Here is a 23,221-nt window from a genome sequence, read left to right as displayed (position 1 = left end):
GTTAAGTATCCCCAATTCAGTTACTCCTGGTTATGTGGGAAGATTTAACTGAGGTGATTATTTGATAAGTTCATATTTATTACACATTGAGGACAGTGTAGGTTCTCAATCACAGGCATATCTAGCACTTCATTTGATCTTACTAGTAACTGTCTAATTTCTCAGAGTGAATTCAAAATGCAACGAAAGCTGGGGTTGGTGGTGCCTGCTTGTAATTCAGTGGGCAAAAGAAGACGGGTCTCTGAGCCTTGCAGGCTTGTCAGGCTAGCTTGTTTGGTGAGCTCCAGGCTAGTGAGACATTCTGTCCCATAAAACAAGGTGGGTGGTGCCTGACAAACAGCACCCAAGGCTGACCTCTGGCCTCAATATGCGCGCGCGCACGCACACACACACACACACACACACACACACACACACACACACACACGCACACACGCACACACATGCACAAGCACACTCCTGCATGTGTACCCGCCACACACAGAAAGACTCAACAAGATTCTAATTTCTTTCCTTTCTTCTTTTCCCACATTTGGCCTAAGCATTTTAGCTAAGCAGAATCTTCCAGAGCAGAAAAAGAGACAAAGGCCAGGAAGCAAAGGTTCTTGACAAGAGCTCTGATCTTGGAATCATGGGGCCACATGCATGTCCCTAGCAGTGGCTCCTCACCTTTCACAACCATTGGAATCCCTAGGGAAGCACATGAAAGCTGCAGATGCAGATTCGGACACGGTTGGCAGCCCAACTAATGCCTTTACCTCTCTCCTCAGCTGGTTCTAAAACAGCCCAAGAAACTGCACTCCTTAAAAAAAAAAAAAAAAAAAAAAGGACTGTGACCCCCTCCTCATTGAGAATGTTCCTGGGTGTGAGTCCCATTCAGTCTCCTCTCCATCCTGTGAGTGTGTGCTGAGCATCGGTATTTGGATACCAAAGATGGGATAGTTAAAAAAAAGATGGAAAATACAAACATAAACACAGAACGCCTTTAGTGCTGACTGTAATCAGAATGCATGGTTTGACCTACAAGCTGCTGCTGTTGTTGACATAAAGACATTCATGTGATTGTTCTACCCATTGTCATGTACTGACAGCCTCACAACTATGACTTTCCTTCGTGCTTTCTTTTTAAAATATTCATAGGAATATTTGTGTGTGTAAGCCAAGTACACTGTTTATACAAATATTTCAGTTCTTGGGCAAGATGGCTCTTCTTGTGAAATATTGAATACACACACATTCTCTTCTCTCTCTCTCTCTCTCTCTCTCTCTCTCTCTCTCTCTCTCTCTCTCTCTCTCTCTCTCTCTCTCTCATGAGTTCTATGATTCCCTGAACCATCCTAGAATGACCATGATAGTGGAGATGGGAAATGATGATGGAAAGAGGAGTGTACACACAGCGATTGAATGGACACACAGTCTCTTAAACTGAAAAGGATGGATAAAGGAGTAGAGAGCAGATCGGCAATGGGTCCAGGAGTACGGTTGTGATAGAAAGAAAATGTCTACTATGCTGTAGTACTGTAGGGTAATTATGACTGACAATAATTAACTGTATATTTCAAAATAGCTAATGGAGAGGATTTGGAATTTTCGAAATGCAAAGAAATGATGAATGGATTTGTTAATTACTTGATCAGATCATTACACATGGTATATCACCATGTGTAATGGTGATATCACTTTGCATTGTATATATGCATACTATTATTATGTAGCAATTAAAATTTAAAGAGCTGGAGATGTAATTCGGTTGGTAGAGTGCTTGATGGGCACGTGCAAGGCCTTAGGCTTAATCCTAGTACTGAAAAAAGGAAATGACACTATCATGTTAGACCAGGCATTGTGGGTGGTGCTTGAATCCCAGCTGCATTTTGAGTGTGAGGTCATCCTAGAATATATGAGGCCTTATTTCAGAATAAACAAAGTTTGGGCTGGGAATATGACTCAGTACTATAGCACTTGCCTACATGGGTGAGGACTTGGATTCAATCCTCCATACCACAAAAAAGCCATTAAAACAATATCTACACTGTATACATCATCATGCCTCGTGTAATCACACATCAACACACTACAACCAGCCATAGACTCAAAGCAAGCTTAGCTTGCTTCTTTCTTTAACACAATCACCATCTAGGGGTGGAGTGATCGCTCAGTGGGAAAAAGCACCTGTGCCCAAGCCAGATGACTTAAGTTCTATCCCTGGGTCTGATGTTGGAGGAGGAGAAAACCAACTCATACAAACTGTTCTCTGACATCTTACCCCAACAAACATGCAATAAATAAACGAATGTAATGTTAAATTCTCTGCTGATACCAGAAATTGTTCAAGTGGCCCCGATTTTATTCTGTGTAAGAAGACATACAAGACAGGGTACAACCCCTTCCTTAATGATCCAAATTGAAAGATACACGGCTGTGAGACATAATAAATATTTATATCTCACATTCCAATTAGTTGGCTTTAGTAGAATCTTCTGCATCCAGTGAGAAAGATGAGCATGAGTGTGGGAGGTCAAGCCCTCTTCCCTTCTCCTCTAAATATTCCTCTGCCCATTATTGGGCATGACGCAGTGTTGGGGAGCACAGCTTTCAGATCAACCAGACCTACATTTGCTTCTGTTTTTGTCAGACCCTAGCTGGAAGATCTTCATCAGGTCACTAGCCTCTCTGATCCTGAATTTACATGTCTGAAATAAGAATTAAAAAACCTACTTTGGATGGATTTTTGGAAACACCTACATGAGATTATGAATGTAAAATTCTCAGTCTAGTTCTTGGTACAGAATAGCTCTTAACAAATGGAAAATGAAGTCATCACGACTAACAGATTTAGAGGGGCCCATCTGTGCCCATGTACAAATCCTTCTGATGGAGCTGAAGAAACAGATGAGCTGAACAGATCTTTCCCTGAGTGGGCTTCTAGTCTAAGAAGAGATGAATGTGCTCCCAAGCAATTGCAGAGCACACTGCGGATCCTCTTAAGAGCTGGCACATGGGTCTGCAGACAGTGCTAAGGACCCAGCCCACCTAGAACCACCCCGAGGCAGGGTTGCTGCAAAAGGGATGGATGCCTGACAAAGAAGGAAGAATTATCAGAGGGTCTAGCAGATGCAGACAACAGCTGAATCTTAGGGCTTGCAGAACAGTGGGAGAAGAAGAACAAAGCTTTGCAGGCTCAGCAAACGAGCCCATTTCAAGGATGGCCTTGGCTTTGCATTGGAGGAGTATTCTGGAGGCAACTCTGTAGACTAGGAGACAGAGTTATGCAGAGGGAAGGATATGGAAGTGTCTCTGCGTGAGACAACCCAAACTAAGGTTAGAAATGAGAGTCATAAGAATGGGAGAAAATCAGATCTATCAGGTCAAGGACAATGGGAACTTTACTTCAGGAAAAATTAGTGAGGTTCTCCACTATCAGTGGTGATATTTTATTTGTGCTCTAACAAATAAAGCTTGCCTGAAAATGAGAAGGAGGAACCTGCCACTAGTTAACCATAGAGGTCTGGAGGTCTGTACAGACAGACAGGAAGTGATAGAGCTGAGTGGAGAGAGAAAGTAACATGGCAGGATGAAAGAAGCCCACTCTCTTTTGGTGGAGGATTTCGTAGGAGTAAGAACTAGTGGCTCGCTCTCTGCCTCTCTGATAGATAGTTCAACTTTTACCCCAATATCTGGCTCTGGGTTTTTTATTAATAAGACCATTTAGAAATTTGTGTTATATCTGTCACTCAAAATGAGAGTCTCTCCCTTTTATTAGTATCATTCTGTCACAATGAGGGTCTCCTATGTTAATATGAGGGTCTCCCCTGACATAATGAGGGTCTCCCCTGTCACTGTTATAGTGAGGGTCTCCTCTGTCATAATGAGGGTCTCCCCCATCATAACAAGGCTCTTCCCAGTTATGATGAAATTCTCCCCCATCACAATGAAATTCTCCCCCATAATAATGAGGGTCTCCCCCATCAAAATGAGGGTCTTCTCCCCTTTATAATGAGGGTCTCCATGTGTTCTCAGAAATCTCATCTTTCAATTGTTGAGCTCTGACTCTTGTTCCTTGGGTAGCTGTTGCCTTGCTTGCTGATCTTGACCAGATGTCCTCCCTATGCTAATTCCCTGCTGGTTTCCTTCATCCTAAACAGTTTACTGGAGGTTCCTTGTTTGTGTATCCTGCATATTGGTGTAAACAGTAGGATGCAAGAATGTAAAACATCTGTAGCGAACTTCTGCCCTCCAGGGTTCTCCCACTGTGCTGTGAGCCTGTATTTAAGGCGTCTTCCCTCCTTCAATAAACGGCATTCTACTGAGATGAACGACCGCTGTCTTGTCTCTGTTTTAATCCTCAGCCCCTTACTCGGACATGGTGAATGGGTAGTAGTGTTGAATCTTCTGAAAAGAATAAAATCTTTGTTTCACTTTAACCTGTGTTGGTTTTTTTTTTTTTTTTTTTTTTTTTTTTTTTTGGTTTTTCGAGACAGGGTTTCTCTGTGTAGCTTTGCGCCTTTCCTGGAACTCACTTGGTAGCCCAGGCTGGCCTCGAACTCACAGAGATCCGCCTGGCTCTGCCTCCCGAGTGCTGGGATTAAAGGCGTGCGCCACCACCGCCCGGCTAACCTGTGTTGATTTTTGTCCTATCTGTATGTGATAGTTTAAGCTTCAAAATGTTTTAAATATCTCCTTAAATCTCTCCTCCAATCCACATTCCTTTTCTACCTAGCCTGGGATACATCGCCAGGCTGGACTCACTCTTTCTGCAACACACATAAGTACGAAAACCACATTTCCCACCACCCATTGACTCAGTTTTACTTATTAATTTAAAATATAAAAATAGTCTGTATGTGTGTATATGTGTTTACATACATATATCTTTTCCTTAAAAACTATTAAAACTTTAAGTAACTAATAAAATTGTTCTGAAGGCCCTGGGAGTTATTAATATGAAAATGGTTGAGCCTGATAAAATGCAATTTATCACTAAGCCCAATCTAAAGTTCCCATCCTCAGATGACCTGACCCAGATGACAAGGTCAAGGTCACTTCCTCTCTTCTCTGTGATTGATACTATAGCAGTAGAATATAGATAGCGCCGTAGACAGCACTGTACTAAGGTTGGCTCATTTGTAAACTACTTGAGGATATGGATATCTGCAGTCTCGTATTTAATGGCCATGGGATGTTGGTTGCCCTGGACTGACTGTTCATTAGATCTCATGTGAGGTATTACTTTCAAACATCTCTAGAAACCCTGGACCCACCAAGTTCCATGATGAACAGGAAAAAAAAAATAGAGACAATGACCCAGAAATTCTGATTTGCAAGAGAAAGGTTGCTTAGCTCTGGGTTCTGGAGAGGTCTATGGCCTTAGAAGAATCCATGCCAGCCACACACAAAGGCCCAGCAAACACCAGCACCCCTCTGAGAGCCCTTAACGTTTTTCATAAAACCCTCATTTCATGCACTGCTTGCAGTGACGCCACTGGGTGATCCTCAGATGAAAAGAACATGCCCCATGTGTTCCAGAATTCCAAGTCCTCCCAGCAGTCCTGCCCCTCTGCTGACCTGCTGTACCAGCATGGTGCTCTGGGAAGCTCAGGGAAAGCATGTCTGGTGTTTTCCTGCTCCATTGGCTTCCTTGTCTTAGAGACAGAAGCACAGGGAGTTATTCTGAAGCTCTGGATCTCTGTGTGCCAGGAGAATGGAGCACTGACAGGAACTATTTGGACATGGTAAGCTCAACTGGGCAGCAACTCCCAGAGCTGCATTTGGGGCGCTTGCTGTATCTCAACAGGAATGTGAGGCTATACAAAGTATTCAAAAGCATTCTTGTATCTGGGAGTGGAGAATGTCAAAGGCGTCTTTCTTTCATTCAATGTTATCGCCTGTATTGCAGCGACCTGCTTGTAAGCTGGCTCCTTGGCATATAAGCCTAATCCAAAGGCAGCAGAGAAATTTCACAGTTGTCAGCCAAGCCCAAGCCTATCAAGCTCAACCAACAAGAATAATTTTGCAGCTCAAAGGTGACCTCTAGATTATGCCAACAACTTTCCTACTCAACAACACACACATTCTCTACCTCTTGTTACGATCACAAAACAAACCTTCTTATTTTGGTTTTGCAGGTATCCGTGGAAGGAAACCCTGGGAAATGGGGAATTAATAAAAGAAGAGATACACAAAAGACAAAGAAACAGAATGTTCAAAGTCACAGATGACTTAGGAACACCATACACGGATGGAGTCGTAAGACCCTTAACACAGTGAGTGACAGAGTTTATCAGAAGAAAGAGGAGAGAAAGCCCAGGGATGGTAAACCAGAAGATAATGTTTTATTCCCTGCGGGCATAACAGAAACAGCAAGACTCCCATCTCATCCACATCTCCACTCTTCAATCACTTGCCTTGAGTGTAGAAATTATCCTCTTACTTAGTGATAGAGTCCAAAGGTAAAACAGTGCCAGGTACAATGGAGGCATGTGTTCATTTGTTCAATTAATACACAGTGTTTTCAGTCATATGTTTGGTAAATCATCAAGAGGATGAACAGAGCAAATCAATGATCATTAAATGATGAATATTGCTATTCTAGATAATGTCAGTACCTGGAGGGGTCATACGTATGAGTCCTCAGCAAAATCGATTGGTTACTTGTGCTGAGTATCACAAGCTATAGAACTTAATTTTTAAAGTTGGGTACAAAGAAATGCAATAATAGCTGGATGCACTCTGGGAAATGTTCAAGAGTGAAAACCCTTGCCATCACTCTAGAAAATTCTCTGAGTTTCTTTCTCAGCAACAGTCCTTCACTAGGACAGCAACCAGGGTTCTGCTGTCGAACCTCATTAGAAAGTTTTACCTCTTTTTGAACTTCATATAAAATGAATAATGCATTACAATATTTAATTTCTATCTCCTTTGGTTCAACATAATGCTTTTTAGTTATCCCCATCAATATACATATTAGCAATTCCTTCCTTCCTATTAATGAGAAGTAGTTAATTTTGTGAATCTAGCATATTTTATTTATTCATTTCCTTATAGACATAACTAGAATTATTTCTGATATTTGCTGTATGAATAAAATTGCATTAACATTATCATACACATGTATGTTTGGATGTATACATATATGTCTTTAACAATGTAACTAGGGATGGTGCTCCTGGGTGGGAAGGTCTGTGTGTATTATGTATGTTTCTCTTTATAAAACCCAGGCCAATTTCCCTTTCTGGTTGTAATTTAGATTCTCACCTGCAATGTATGAGATGCTAAGCCCTCACCAGAAAATAATACTGTCAATATTTTTATTAATAACCACTAAGTGAGTATGAACCTGAATCCTATGAATGATTTTAATTTGCCTGACCCTATGATGGGGATATAATCGGGGTGGAGAACTTGCCTAGCATGTGAAACTAACTGGTTCAGTCCTCAGCACAACACACACATATAAATATTTATATTCCCTTCAAGAACAGTGATATTAAGCATTTCCTTGAATGTATCAACATTTAAATAGTATCTTTTATGAAGTATCTAAGACAATTTCTGTTTTTATTAATACTGTTGATCTTTTTTATTATTGATTTGTAAGTTGTTTACATATCCTAAATACGTATTCTTAACAACATACATATATTATCTCTTCCAATTTGTATTTTGTCTTTTTCATTTTTAAAATGCTTTATATAAGCAAAATGGTTTTTTATTTTGAAACATTGCAATTTTTATGCTTACTGGATGTTTAAGAAATCTGTTGTCAGATTGAGCCAGTTATATTTAAGGATATATATTATTATATGCATGTAACAATTAATGAAAAAAGAGGTCATGAAGAGAGCTAGGTGGTATATATGGGAGGGTTTGGATGGAATAAAGGAAGGGAGAAATGGTGTAATTATATTATATTCTCAAAAATAAAAGGAAGAAAAGAAATCTGAGGTCCCTTTGGGCCTTCCAAATCCTCTTTCATCACCTTCTAGAAACTTTTTGATTTTAGTTTTGACATAAGTCTACAATTTGCTTCAAGTAGTTTCTGTACATAGTGTGAGTAAATGGTCCAGGTTTATTTTTAGTTCCTTATGACCCTTGAGCTGACATGATGCCATCTATTAGAAAGTCTTACAACTTTTCATCATCAATCAATATCACTTCACTGTGCATTTTCAGATCTCTTTTCACTATTTCATCATTAAATAAAATACTAACTGTACTGTCTGATGGACATGACATGGCTGCTGCTCTCATGATCTCATAGCAGCTGTGGTCTGCACAAGACCTACACAAGGTCAAGGCAGTCAACAGCTCATCATAGGTGGGGGAGGGGCTAGTGAGCACTCTTGCCTAGTTAAAGAGTCACTGATAATTGATGGCTGCTGGGGAATGAAGAGTCAGTTTTCTTTGGGGGTGTAGTCCCATGAATGTGTATAGGAGCAGCACTAATTGGGTTCAATAAGCAATAAGGATTAAAATTAAAAATAAATAAAGTTTAAAACAGGACATGAAGTTGAGACAGAGACATGTAGGGAGACCTAGAAGTATCTGTAGGGGTTGGAGTAAATATAATCAAACTTCGTTCTATACATGCATAAAATTATTAAAGAATGAAAGAATATTATATTTAAAAAGATACTCGCTATAGGATTCTCATAGACAGCCCTCATCAGATTAAGGAATTAATTGGCCTTCTTATCAAGATGGATAGTGAATTTTGTCAAATGTGTTTTCTGCATCTGTTGAAATAACTATATAATTTCCCCCTTTATTCAGTTAATATGGTAAATTACATCAATTTAGTTTTTGAATGTGAAGCCAATATTGCATCCTAAAATAAATGCCTCTTCTCTGTGATGCATTATCTTTTTAGGCAACATTATTGCCTGCGATTAGGAAGATGGTGAAAACCTGGGTATATTGATTGCTCTTACTGACTTTTTAAACATTTGATTGAATTCACAGTGAAGCCATTTGGATATGAAGACTGTCGTCCTAACACCACAGTAGAAAATGGGAGCACTGCAAATAAATTACTTTTTCCCACCAAAGTAGGGGAAGTTTTCTGTTATATATTCAACTTCCTAGCAAATATAAACTATTCAGATGACTTCTTCCCATGTCAGTTTGGGAAAATCATGTTTCTCTGAAGTAGTTGCCCAGTCTAACAATTTAACAAATATCAAATTGGTTGGCATGAATTTTATGTGATATTCTTCTTTATTACTTTGAACCAGTAATGTCTATAGTGGTGTGAGCTTTCTGTTTTAGTATTAATTATTTGTGTTTCCCTTTATTAATGTTTTCCTAAAGCTTGGGTTCTAAATTGTTGACTTTTAATCTTGTCTATTATTTTTCCTTCTGTGTCATTCAGGTTCTTTTTCTAGCTTTCCATGTGCTGTGAGACAGAGAGACAGTCAGGGTCTCACTATGGCAGTTGGATACAGTTGTGATTTGTAAGCCTTCTGGCTCAGTCCCCAGTGATGAGATTATAGAGCTATGCCACCAGATCTCTCTTTTTTCAAGGATAAATTATGGACTTTACAATTTGGCTTTTTAAAAAGATCTATTTTATTTTTATTTATGTGCATGTATTTGTGTCTGTGTGAATGTATGCTGTGTGGGAGTGGATACCCAAGGAAGCCAGTAGAACGGCACTAGATAGACGGGAGCTAGAGCTGCAAACAGGTACAAGCCACCAACCATGAGTGCTGGACCCATAGCCCCAGCTCCACACACTCCCTCTAATTATAACGAATTGCAGCCATCAATTTCCCTCCTAACACATACTCAGCTTTACCCTTCCAGTTTTGATACGTATGTTTTCACTACCATTCTGTTCGAAATATTTTCTAACATCTCTTTTATTTCTCCTTTGACCTAACATTTAAGTAGAAGTGTGTCATAATTTCCTAACATGCATTTTCTGGATATATCTTTACTGCTGAATTTTATTTGAATATTGCTGTTATTAGAGTGTTCATTCTGTACTATTTCCATTTTTCCAAATATGAGACTTATTTTGTATTCCAAAATATAGTCTACCTTGGTGAATTTTGCACATGTTCTTGAAGGAACACATGACTTTTAGCTGGTCAATGTAGCTGCCTTGTCACCCTTTAGGGGTTTGTCGCTGAGCCTGTGAAGGCTCTGCTCCTGTTTATAGTGTTTCCTCCTGGTCCCTGCCCTGGACCTTCCTCCTCTCTTGGGCCTCTCACTCTTCCATTTGATGTGCAAAGCAAAGATAAATTTTAAGATGCCAATATCATTTAGATAAGGCATATTTTGTCAAATACTAGTCAACAATACCATTTTATATGTTGGTCTTTTTTTAATTTTATTTTTATCTGTAACTCACTAAGGCCAGTTAATGCTGCCTATCTATGCATGGGTCTGCTGGGGCATGGCAAGCTACTAGTGACCACATTCCAAAAGAAAAGTGACTCTTCATTCCTAGCAGTCCCCGATGCGAAGAACTCCTCCACTAGGTGTAGGGCCTCAGATTCCCTCCCACATACATGCTGGACTTTTAACTGGCTTGATCTTCTGCAGAGCTTGTGCAGGCGACCACGGCTGCTGTGAGTTCACGGAGGCAACATGATCCATATTCAGAAGATAGCATGTCACAGGATCCTGCTCCCCCACACCCTTCATGTGTGTAACAGCCATGACCCATGTTCAGAAGACAGCATCTCACAGGGCCCTGCTCCCTCCTCTGGCCGTTACACTCTCTCTGCCTCTGCTTACCTGATGTGTCCTGGGCCTTGACCTTTTATTGCACTCCTTGTGAAACAGTGTGGGGACTGACTTGGTGGTTGGGATGTGGAGGAAGGTGTGCCACGGGGACAGGTATCATTGCATATCTGAGAGCTCAGTGAATTCTATCAGGTCTCTCTTCTGTGACACAGGCTGTGCAGTATACGGCGTGGGTTTTTTTCTTTATGTTCTGACTTTTCAGCATTAATATACAGTGCTTTGATAAGTGCTTTGTAAGACTTATATGCTCCATTTCCTCAATATGATCTACAAAAAGCCATAGAAAGGATACACTGAAGTTTTGAAAACTAGTTTACTTAGAGTAAAAGACTAAGTAAATAATACAGGGTGTTCACAAAATGGCAAATGGTGAACATGGTACATGCTTAGAAGAGTCAAGAAAATCAATGTGATCTTTGCTACAGTGGACATTTGGTACTGCTTTTCTGTAACTGGAGCTTAACCATCTTTAAATTGTCCTAAATCTGTCCAGAACTATGCCTGCTGGGACCTGAGAACAGCACACAACCGTAAGTGCATTCCTATACATTTGCACCTGCCTGGTTCTCAGAAAGGCCAGCCTGGGCTTCTGAAGGGAGCTCAGAACCACTGCACAGGATGAGCCCTGGAAGGAGGTGCTCTCCCTCTACCCCTGCGTTCTGCACACACTTACCTTTTCCCACTCTCGGTCCTTGTTCAGCACGATCACCACAAGTCTGGGGTGCACCTGATAGCCCTCTTCAGTGAAGGACAAGTCTTTGCCATCCCATGTCACATTGACCATAAATCTAGATGGAGGAAGAGAGAAAGACACGTTTTAGGGAAGACTTAAAGAGCGTTCAACAAATGAGTGAGTGCCGCCATCAACATAGTATTAAGGAATGAATGTGCACAGCTATTGCTTACCACGTCATACAGAGCCTCCAGCTGTGGACCTGTCAGGACCTATGGGGACACTGCCAACTACACACAGCCCAGTCCACCAGCCTGGACTCATTCTCGGAATCCCAGTCCTGTATCTAGGCATTAATAGTCAACTGTTTAACACTTTTGACTATTAAATCATTGACCTGGGCTCACATGATCTTCTTATGTGAAAATTTGAACACACATTATTCTTTCCCCTCCAACTCTCTCTCTCTCTCTCTCTCCTCTGTCTCTCTCTTTGTGTGTGTGTAATTATGGATGCCCACACACATATGGGTGACTACAGAAGCGAGAAGAAAAAAGGGCATTGGATTCCACAGAGCAGGAATTGCAGGTAGTGATGAGATCGTGTATCGTGGGAACTGGATTCAGGTCCTCAGCAGGAACATCAAACACTTTTAACTGCTGAGTCCTCTCTCTAGCCCTGTGTATTCTATTCTTTTTCCATAGGTTTCCCAGAAGGGAATTGCTTCCTCATAAACCACACAGATTTCGATTCAAAGCAATGGTATCCCATCTGTTTATTACTCATTCAGCTAATATTTATTTGCTACCTGTCAGGGCTTAGCTAGTTGGGTGGAGATAAAAAGGAAACAGATGTGATCCCTGCTCTCATGAGGTTTATAGTCTAAGGGAGAGGACAAATATTAGCTGATTAACTGCAAATCTCTGACATGCTACAAGCAAGGGGATATGGGCTGAGGAGATGACTCAGTTGGCAAAGCGTTTGCTATGTAAACATTAGGACCTGAATTCAGATCCCCTGCATCTTGTGAAGAGTCTGTGTATAGGCACACACGCCTGTAACCCTGGGGCAGCAGGAGAGACAGGATGACCCCTCGGGCTTGCTGGCCAGGCAATCTGGCTGAACTATGATCTCCAGGTTCAATGAGAGATTCTGTCTCAAAAAATTAAACAAACATGGAGAGTAACTGAGGAAGATACCCAGTGTCATTCTTTGGCCTCTACACACACACACACACACACACACACACACACACACACACACACACACACACACTTAAAAGAGCGAGAGAGAAAGAGAGGTATATTATAGGAAAGAAAAAAAGACTCAGGAAGTATGTTTTGATCTATGGGGTAAGTCGGCATTGACGGTGTAAAGACAATGGGAATAGGCTAATGAATCAAGGTCAGCAAATGTCTATGGTACACACAAGACACCAGAAACAAATAACTGAGGTTGAAACAGAAAAAGAAAAAGAAGTGTGATGTTAGGAAAGATTGCGATGGAGGGTGAAGCAGAGAGTGTTGAGCTTTGTTGGCCATGTTTGGTTTTATCTTAATCTTGAAATGAAAAGCCATTGAAGGGTTTTAATCAGTGGAGTGTCAATAGCACTTAGTGATATAACTGTGCAGAGATTAGGCAAGGAGACTAGAAGCCATACAGGGTGCTATTTACAGGGCCATGCTGTTCCTTCAGTCAAGATGGAAGACAGGGTTGGCTTTGACCATGGTGGTTGCCAAAGAAGAGAGAGGGAAGGAGAAAAGGAGAGAAGAGCAGCAGAGAGAGGAGATGCTACAAGAAAGGGGATATGGGAACATGGAAAAGTAGCAGGATTCTGAGCTGGGTGTGAGGTAAGGACGAAGTAGCAAGTCATCAGGGGCCTGTGTCCTATCCACAAAACCAGCTCTGACTGGGGACATCTGTCTGCTTAATGGTTCTTGTTCCCTCTCTACTCTGATCCTCCAAATTCTCTTGCATGTGATCAAGTTGGACTCCAATGGGCATACCCAGCACAGTTCATCCACCAGAACTGAGATGAAAAGGTGCCCCAGGGGTTCAATATCTCCATGAAGCTTAAGATAGGTGTGATGTTAAATATGTCTAAGGGCCAACAGTATGCCTCAGCAGGCAAAGAGACTTGCCACCAAACCTGGAATGGAATTCATGTAGTGGAAGGAAAGAACCAACTCCTGAAAGTTGTCCTGTGACCTCTACACACTATGACATATGTGGGTCCACACATGCACACAATAAAACAGGAAAAACAGTTTAAGAAAATATGACTGTTGGTCCTTCACAGATACTCCATAAGAACAGTATGATAGACTGAGACATTTGAAAACTTCATCAGAAAGAGAAGGCATGAAAGCATTCTCTTGCTTTATATTCACCTCATCAAAAGCAAATAAAGAAGTGTAAGTATTTAAGGAGGAGAAAGAAACTACAAAGTCCCAAAATAAGAGACTGGCCTAGTGGATCACATGTCCACCTTTGACCTTCTATAGTGCAGAAGTGACCACATAGGAGAAAACAAATCTCCACGGACAAGTTGAAAAACACAAGGGAAATGGTGAGGAGCCGTGCTGCATATCCATCCCATGGGCCAATTGCACTACTGAAAGCCATGCCCTCGGGGCTGAATAACTCAGTAGTTAGGAGCTCTCAATGCTCTTCCAGAAAACTCGAGTTTGGTTCCTAGCACCCACATCAGGTGACTCACAACTGCCTGTAACTCCAGCTCCAGGACATCACACACCCTCTTCTGGCCAGCAAGGGCCCCCATAAGCAGGTGGCATAGACACACATACACACACCCATAAATTAAAGTAATAATTATTGTTAAATATCATGGTCTCAGGAACAAGCTAATGATGTAGAAAAAGCACTCTGCATTAAATGCTCAAGGAGCAGGAGAGGGTTAAGTAGAGAACCTGCCTGTGCACCAAAGGGTTTCAGGTACTTCCCATTTCCTTTGTTCCCTTTTATTCTTCAAATTGTTTGTAATCAAACACTTCAACAGAAACACTGTTCCGAAAACAAAGCTGAGCAATCACTATTCTACTTGAGGCATTGTAGTGTCTATGATAGTTTGCTAGAAAGACATCTTCCTTGAGTATGTATGCAAGGAGGCATATGTATATGTGTGCATGGATGCATGTGCACATATAGGTGGGGGCCAGAGAACAACCTTGATGTCATTTTCAGGAATGCCACCCACCTTGTGTTCTGAGACAGAGTCTCTCAGTGGCTTGTCAAATAGCCTAGGCTGGCTGATGAGCAAGCCCCAGGAATCCACTTGTTTCTGCCTCCCCAGTGCTGGGATTTCAGGTGCTCCATAATGCCTGGCACTTTTACATGGACTCTGAGGGTCAAACTCAGATGCTTGTCTCTGTAAGACAAGCCCTTTACCAACTAAGCCACCTAACCAGACCTAGAAAGATATTTTTTGAATCTGCAGCTGTTTATTACTAGTCTCTTATGTGTCAAGCCTTATAATGAGTCCTATAGATGCAGAATTAAAGGTACAGTGCCTCTCTAACCTCTGGCCAACCATTCTCACAATTCATAGACATAGGCACAGCAATGGAAGAATGACAGCTGGAGAATGAGAAAGTTGCAAAAGTTGATGAGGGGCTCCTAGATGAAAGCCATTTGGGCAAGAAACTGTTCTTGCCTGGACTGCTTGACAAAATGTTGTATCGACTGGACATGCAAGACCCATAGGAAGTTGACCACTGAACTTTGCAAGGCGAGATGGCCCTTTAGGTTCCTGTTTTGCAGAAAAAACTGCCAGACATTCTACAGGACACAGAAAGAAATGACTGAGAGACTAGGCCTATGGGCTGAAGGTAAATGTCCCAACATTGCAGAAGAACTTTAGGTGACTGTCCAGGCAGCCAGCTGTCTCTGTCAGATTTTTAGAAGTTGCTTACAGTGCACTTCCTGTATACTTAGGTAATATTATATCCTTCTCAGGTCTTTGATGTAGTTGAAGACTAGATAGTTATAATTATGGTTTTCCTTGGTTATGGTAAGAGATAAGGTAGATATGAAACCTTAGACTCACAAATATAAGATATATAGAATATTTTCTTTAATTTTGCCAAATACAAATAGACTAGATATAATAACTATAATTCTTGTGTGATAAATGTTTTATTACATGTAATTTTACTATGTTGAAGTTAAAAACCTTCCTTTTAAATAGAAAGAAAATGAGAAATGATGGGTGATATCATTCTGTATGCTGTGAATATGTGTTGTTCTGATTGGTTGATAAATAAAGCTGTTTGGCCAATGGTGAGGCAGAATAGGGTTAGGCAGGACATTCTAACTAGAGAGGAGGACGGAGAAAGACAGAACAGAGGAGATGCTGCCAGCTGCCGCCAGGAGAAACAAGATGTAAAATACCAGTAAGCCACAAGCAATGTGGCAAAGTATAAGTTTATAGAAATGGGTTATTTTAAGATATAAGTGCTAGCCAGGAGGCAGTAGCACATGCCTTTAATCCCAGCACTTGGGAGGCAGAGCCAGGCAGATCTCTGTGAGTTCAAGACCAGCCTGCTCTACAGAGCAAGATCTAGGACAGGCTCCAAAACTACTCATAAAAACCCTGTCTTAAAAAAACAAACAAAAATAGATATAAGAACTAGATAACAAGAAGCCTGCCATGCCATTGTTTAAAAATAATATAAGCCTGTATGTGTTTATTTGGGTCTGAGCAGCTATAGGACCACGAGGTCCTTGCAGGAGCCAGACAGGACCAGGAAAACTTCAGCTACACATGAATGTCTGGGGAGCCCTTTTGGGGGATACTGAAGAAAAAGGGGGAAGTATGAGGAAGCATTCTGGTCAGAGGAGTTACCAGCTGAGATAATGATGTACCAGAAGAAGCAGGAAGCAGCTTCTTAAGGAGCTAAGTCTGAAGGACTCCAACAGTGGTTCATGGGGGCCTTGTACGGTGTGCTAAAGCACTGGGAGTTTGTTCACAAGTCATGGGAAACTGTGAAAAGAAGGTTGCAAGTAGAGAAGCATTCGTGTTTGCCATTGGCAGAAAAGACATACGAAGCCTCTGCATTAGAGGGAACGCCAAAACTTTTGTTCATGGATTGAACACCATTCATTATTTAGGCAGTGGAGACTTGTTTGCTTTGCTCCTTCCCGTTGGTGGTTCTTGGCTGGTATATGATGAGCCAAATAGAGCCACACAGGAACATCTAGGGAACATTCCATCTCACATTCCATCTCATACCCTTTGTGCATAGGACTCATGAAAAGATTTTGCGTAGACTGATGAATTAGAGGGACATTGGACTTCCATTAAATTCTTCATTGTCAGTAGGCTTTCAAAGTAACTAATTGGGAGCTAAATTAAGCTGCTTTTATCTTCCAAGCTGAATTTTTGGTTTCATTTCTCATAATTATTTTTGGTCCTATCAAATTGCCTAACACACAGAAGGCACCCAGTTGATGCTTGATAGTTAAGTTTATTGACATATCATCATAAGATATGCCATCTATCCATCCATCAATACATTTTACTATACATAATTGCATTCATCACCCACAAATACATTTACCCACACATCCATAAACCCATCAATACACTTATCCATCTGTCTATCTACCAGTCCATCCATCTGCTACACATCAATAGATTATCTATTCATAAGCCCATCAATAATTCATTAATATATCCATTATTCCATCCAATAGACACATTTGAGGACCTACTACATATCAAGCATGCTCTGTATCATGTAATCTGCTAAGAAAGTAGTACAAAAACAACCATACAGTTTTCAAGGTTGGAGAGAAATTCACAAAAAAAATAACAATAACAATAAAGAACGGCAAATATAAAATGAATGATGTTTACCCATTAAGCTGATAATGTGCATAAGGTACATTGTGTTAAGTTCTATTGTAACTCCAGGGCTAGAATCAGGAGACAAAGTAGAACATGTTTGTGTCGTGTGCAGAAAAGAGCAAGAGTCAGACAGACAAACAGACGGTAGGGGATAGCAACAACAGTTTGCATGGGAAAACTGCATAGTCAAAGGGAGACAGATGAAGCTTCATAATGAGTTTGATCAGAGTTAGAATCTGGTCAGAGGATCGGGAGATGGGGTATGGGGGGAGGGAAGTGGCTTGAGAAGAGAAGCTAGAGACAGAAGGAAATGTCTCATCAGCTGTACTGAGGGGATTGTACTCATCCTGTTTATTGGGGTAGAGGCAGGAAGAGCAAGTTCTCAAGGCACCAAAAAACAGAGAGGACCAGATAGTAATCAAGGCAAGAAAGAGGGCAAAGGAAACAGTGTGTGAGGTAAAGTGATTGCACCAACAGGCCAATCACTAAAACAGGACATGTGTTGAATGCTGTGTAACTGCTGTAAAGATGAGTCAAACCATTATAAAACAACAAACAAACAAACAAACAAACAAACAAACATAAAACAAAACAGCCACCTAGGAACTTTCTGTGCCTCACGTCCCAAACTTGTAGGACCAGTTCATAGAGATATCTCTCAATGAACCAAGTGCACTGTCATGCCAAATTTCAGCAATTCAACATTTTTGGATTAATGGAGCTTAGACAGGTCTAGTTCATAACCTAAATGTCTGTACAAATTATCAAGAGGTTTGGAAATATCCTGCTTATTTTCTGTTTAGAAAGGTAAGTGCTCCAAGTTGAATCTTGACTGTCTCCCACAAAGACCTACATGCTAAAGGACTGAACCCCAGGGTGCTACAGTTGGAGGAGGTAGAAGCTTTGAGAGTGGTTCCTATTGAGAAGTCAGGAGGTAATTGGATGCTGCCCTTAGGAGGACAGTGGATATCCTTGTCACTTCCATTCTTTCATCTCTTTAGCGAGAGGTGAGCAGTTTTCTCTTCCATGGACTCCTGCCGTGACATGTTGCTCCACTCTGGCCCTAAAACTTAACTTCCCAATCATACATTCCCAACCCGAGAACAAAGAAATGTTTCTTCTTTGTGGGTTGATTGAAGGAAAACTAACTAACACAGTGGGTCAGGGAATAAAGACTTCAGTTTGGGCATAGGCAGGTGGCCCGCAGGAGAAGCATTTGCAGGTGACATTATGTGACCTGAGTATCACACTCATCATTTTAAGCAAAAGACCAGTATGGGTCACCATCCTTTTTTGGATTTATCTGTTGAATTTGCTCAAACCTTCTCTAATTTCTCATCTTGATTCCTTATGCACCCTTCTTTTCCCTCCATTTCCTAATTAAACAAGGTGCAGTTAGCAGCGTGGTTATTCACATTTGACAAATCAGCTTCAGATTATATGAAAGCAACTATACAGAAATCCTCATGTCCTGATTTTTACTGTGTTCCCTTAACATTCAGTATTCTAGAGTAGTGACTCCATGTACTAAATGTTAATATCGTCTCTTTCTGTCTAGCTCCTGTCTTTAGTCCTTTGGGAGAGGAAAAAAGCTCTAACAGAAATTCCTGCTGAACACCAATTTCATTATGAAGTTGGCAGGGAGCAAGTAGCTATTCCCTTCAATTCCTCCATCCAGTTTCTAGAAAGACAGTCCATGTTTCCTCAGGCTTTCTTCCCACTTAAATTTACACTAGGGCAAAATTCTTTACCTCAGGAGATACTATTATATACCACTTTGCTTTGTCCCCGTTATTACCTGCTGAGCACTTGTATTAAACAGTAAAATCCTATCACTGTCTTGCTTATCAAAATTGATTACACACCTTTAGCAATCAGATAAACATACTAGAAACCCTGGTGGCTGCTAAGCTTCAAATTACATCTTCAATATTTCCATCAGGAACAATAAATACAAGAAAGTATTCTAGCAAAATGCACAAGGCGGTGAGACCTGGTGCTCTGCAAAGGTTTGCCTCTGTCTTCTCATCATCCCGTGGTGGTGAAGTGGTCTACATAGCACTAATCCAAACAAATATGTACTACTTGCAGCACATGTACAGACAAGCTTCCTGTAGTAGCTATGGCCGTGGAGATGTAAGGCTGCTGCCTATGTTGAATGGCCCTTTCTCTGCTGCTTGAATCTTCTGTTCTATGAATGGCCAAGGCCCAAAGGGAGAACATCTTCCTATTTCACAAATGGAGTGAAACTGGACCAGAAATTCCAAGTTCACGCTAGACCAGTAGTGTCTATGATGGAAGCATGGGTCACAGGGGGTCATGGGGCACTTGCTATGTGGGTGGTCTGGATTAAGACATGCCATAGGTCTAATGCAAACCCTGTATTTTATTTTTTCAATATGTATGTTGAATAAATATTTCAATACTATTCAACATTATGCTGTTGTTGAATTACATGTGTCTGTGTGTGGGTTTGTCTTCATTTGTTCATGTACCTATGGAGGCCAGAAAAGGGTGTCAAATCCTCTGGAGCTGGAGCTACAGGCAGCTGTGGCCTGCGTCACATGGGTGCTAAGAACTGAATGTGAGTCCTCTTAACTACTGAGCCATCTCTGCAGTCCCACACCCTGGATCTCAGAAATGTTTTCTTTAAAACAAAGTGATAAGATCACATGAGGGTTTAGAAAGATAGCTCAGCTCCATGGATGGGAACACAAGCGTGAAAGCTGAGCTTGATCCCCCAGAACTCACATTAAAAAAAAAAAGCTAGCTGTTCTATTTATATTGGACAGTTGGCTAGGCTCTCTTTGGGTTTTGGTAATTTTGCTTTGTTTTCTGATAAGCAGAATGTACGCATCATAAAGGAAAATCCCTTTTTGCTTGCTTAATGTAACCTGAACATAGCACCTGGCAGAAATCTAGTAGTGATAACCATTTGAAGAACACAAACAGAATCAGGGTTTCTATGTGGTTGAAGTTTCATGGTGTTAAAGAATGAGATGCCCCTGATGCTTCCTGCTGGGTCCCTGGCGGGGCGCAGCTTACATGCTCTGAGCCCCTTCCACCTCCTCCACTGTAGACGAATTTCTAAACAGTCTTATTAAATAAGAAACACAGAGCCAAACATAGAGGTGAGAGCCTTAGAGATCAGAGAAATAGGAATAGCCGCCAGCTAACCTTAGCTCACCACGCCACCGTAGCTTCCCAAGAGAGCCACCTTCTTCCTGTCTAACCTGCACTTTTATCACCTTGCTGTTCTGCCTTCTCATTGGCTCTTAGCCCAGCCACCTCACTTCCTTGTCACTGTCTGTCTGTACAGACCTCCAGGTCTCTATGGTTGTTACTGAGATTAAAGGCATGTGTTACCACAGTTGGCTGTGTCCTTGAACACACAGAGACTCTGCCTGCCATGTGATCGGATTAAGGGTGTGTGCTACCACCACATGACTTTTGTTTATGTCTGGCTTTGACCTCTGATCTCCAGGCAAACTTTATTTATTAACATACAAATAAAATATCACCACATTTCAGCACAAATAAAATATCACCACACTCCACTGTTGGAGAGTAATTGACTGTTGAACGCTGAGCCCCTAAATGGAACATCTCACCAAGGCTTGGGGACCAGAAGAGAGAACAAAAAACAACTGTAGGAGCTGAAGGAAGGACTGAAATGCTTCAGAACACTGTGTTAGGGTGTGGCATAGCCATTATATGCCTTAATTCTCAGCCGCTGTGATCACCTGCACAAGATCACCCAGACCAACATCCTATCACAGAGTGACAAAGAGGCTGCTTCTCTGAGGACCTATGGGCAATTAATGGTTGTTGGCAGAGAGAGACATTTTCTTCAGTATAGCAACAGGTAATGTTCCCATGGTCCTGCAAATAACCCTAATTAAATTCATTGAGTCACCAAAAAAAAAAAAAAAAGAAAGAAAGAAAGAAAGAAAGAAAGAAAGAAAGAAAGAAAGAAAGAAAGAAAGAAAGAAAGAAAGAAAGAAAGATTGGGAAGAGGGGGTCAGTAGAAGTGTAGGGGGGTAGGGGAACAAGAGAGAATAATAGGGAGAATATAACCAAAATATATTTATACAAGTATTAAAATGTCATGATGAAACTTACTATAATGTATAACTAATATATGATTAAAAACACTTCAATTAGAATAAACCTTATAAAGTCCTCATCACCTAACATAGCTCAAAAACACACAGGACGTTCTGAACATGGCTAGTACACAGCTGTTGTCTAATAAAGAGCAGTTAGTGAACCCTTCCCACATGTTGTTGTTATTGTCCCACTCTGTCACTTTGCCTAACACCCTATTGTGATGCAGTTCTGTCTTTTTAAAGCCATGCTTCTCTTGGGCACCTGGGTGTGGTCATGTCCAGGGCCCCTCAGTCCTGCAAGAGCCGTGTGAGCCTGTGTGTACAAAATGCCTCATTCTTTCCAATTTCTACTTTGTCTTCTTTACCTCACAGTTGTCTCTTTTAACTTCCACAATCTGATTATTTCAAATGTTCTCGAGACATATTTATTATTCACCCTTTCTCTTCAGACTTTAATTCTCTTACTCTTTCATAAATGCCACCATAACCCGTTTAGTGTTTCTCAATTTTTGGTTAATTTCCCATTTGCTCTGCCATTTCCCGAGTTCCAAGGGCTGGTTTCCTGAATTGCACTTAAATGCCTCTTCCAGCAGACCTGGGTGTCACGGGTTTTCCATTTTTCACTTTATTTACATGTTTTGGGAATCAGAGTCATTGTTTTTCTTAAATCTGTTCATGTTTTCCAGCTCATTTCTAGAAGATTTGGGTTCTTTTATAAATTTCCTCCCCCAACTCCTCTAAGATGCTTCCTGTCCTCCTACCCAGCCAACATTATGCTCTCCGCTCTCACTTGCTCTCTGTCTCACTCTTTCCTGGTGATCTGAAATCTCTTTCACACTGGTGTCTGTTTAGAGCTTCCTGGTTTAGCATTCACTGTTAGCTCTGGGAGGAGCTCTGGCCCAGACACGGACACTTGAGTCTGGAGTTGATCTCCAGCATTGCAGAAACAAACCTAACGCTGTGCCCTCATGAAGGAAGGAATCCCCAGTCCTCTGAAGCAACCCCTTTCTACTTTTTCCTGTGTCTGCCTCACCCTCAGATGTCTCCGTTCGCCTCCCTCACCTTGCCCATCTCCTGTGAGCAGCATCTCAGTGGGCGTGGCTTTCCATTTTTCCTCCCTTGTGCACAACTCATGTATTTGTTGGATGTTTCTAAACACCTAACAACAGAGCCAAGATGCCAGTGTAAGGGCTGAATTCCATGACTCCAGCCCACATTCTGCACTGTCCAGGCCAGTGTTACATGAGACAGACTCAGAAATGGTGACATAAATGAACCTTTTAAATGGAGAGAGAGAGAGAGAGAGAGAGAGAGAGAGAGAGAGAGAGAGAGAGAGAGAGAGAGAGAGAGAGAATATCACTCCTCTAACACAAATTCTATTATTGTGGCCAACTGAAAAATACCTTGACTGACTGAAAAATATTGATTTTTGTTGTTGTTTTCTTTCTTTGTAGAAACTGAGAGTTAAATGCATACTAAGCAAGTGTTCTGCCCCCGAGCTACATACCCAGCCCCCCTTTTACTCTGTTTTGAGACAGAGTCTTGTTAGGTTGCCCAGGCTGGACTTGAATTCACTCTGTACCAAGGCAGACCTTGAACTTGTAATCCTTGTGCCATAGCTTCCCAAATTAAATGGGATTGCAGTCCTGCACCACCAGACTTGGCTAACGCTGAATTTTAAAAACGTGGAAAGCAGGGGTTGTCTTTGTATCTACATCTAACATCTAACGCTGCTGATGGAGTGTGCACATCCTAGACAGAGCTTCCACGTGCTGCTGAACAAAGGAACAAATGAATGAGCAGACATGGGTCTGGAGGCTT

The 23,221-nt window shown here is 41.3% G+C and overlaps 1 protein-coding gene across 1 annotated transcript in view; it reads right to left on the bottom strand.

Moving 5' to 3' along the window:
- Positions 1-23,221, bottom strand: part of Grin2a (glutamate ionotropic receptor NMDA type subunit 2A) — a 420,443-nt gene that overhangs the window by 116,371 nt on the left and 280,851 nt on the right. The window contains exon 5 of the mRNA XM_015985718.3: positions 11,423-11,537. Within this exon, the coding sequence (XP_015841204.1) occupies positions 11,423-11,537 (115 nt within the window). The remainder of the gene's footprint in view (positions 1-11,422; positions 11,538-23,221) is intronic.

This window comes from Peromyscus maniculatus, chromosome 8 (assembly GCF_049852395.1).
Source record: "Peromyscus maniculatus bairdii isolate BWxNUB_F1_BW_parent chromosome 8, HU_Pman_BW_mat_3.1, whole genome shotgun sequence".
Classification (NCBI taxonomy): domain Eukaryota; kingdom Metazoa; phylum Chordata; class Mammalia; order Rodentia; family Cricetidae; genus Peromyscus; species Peromyscus maniculatus.
Note: the sequence above shows the minus strand (reverse complement) of the source record. Positions and strands in the feature narration are given on the sequence as shown.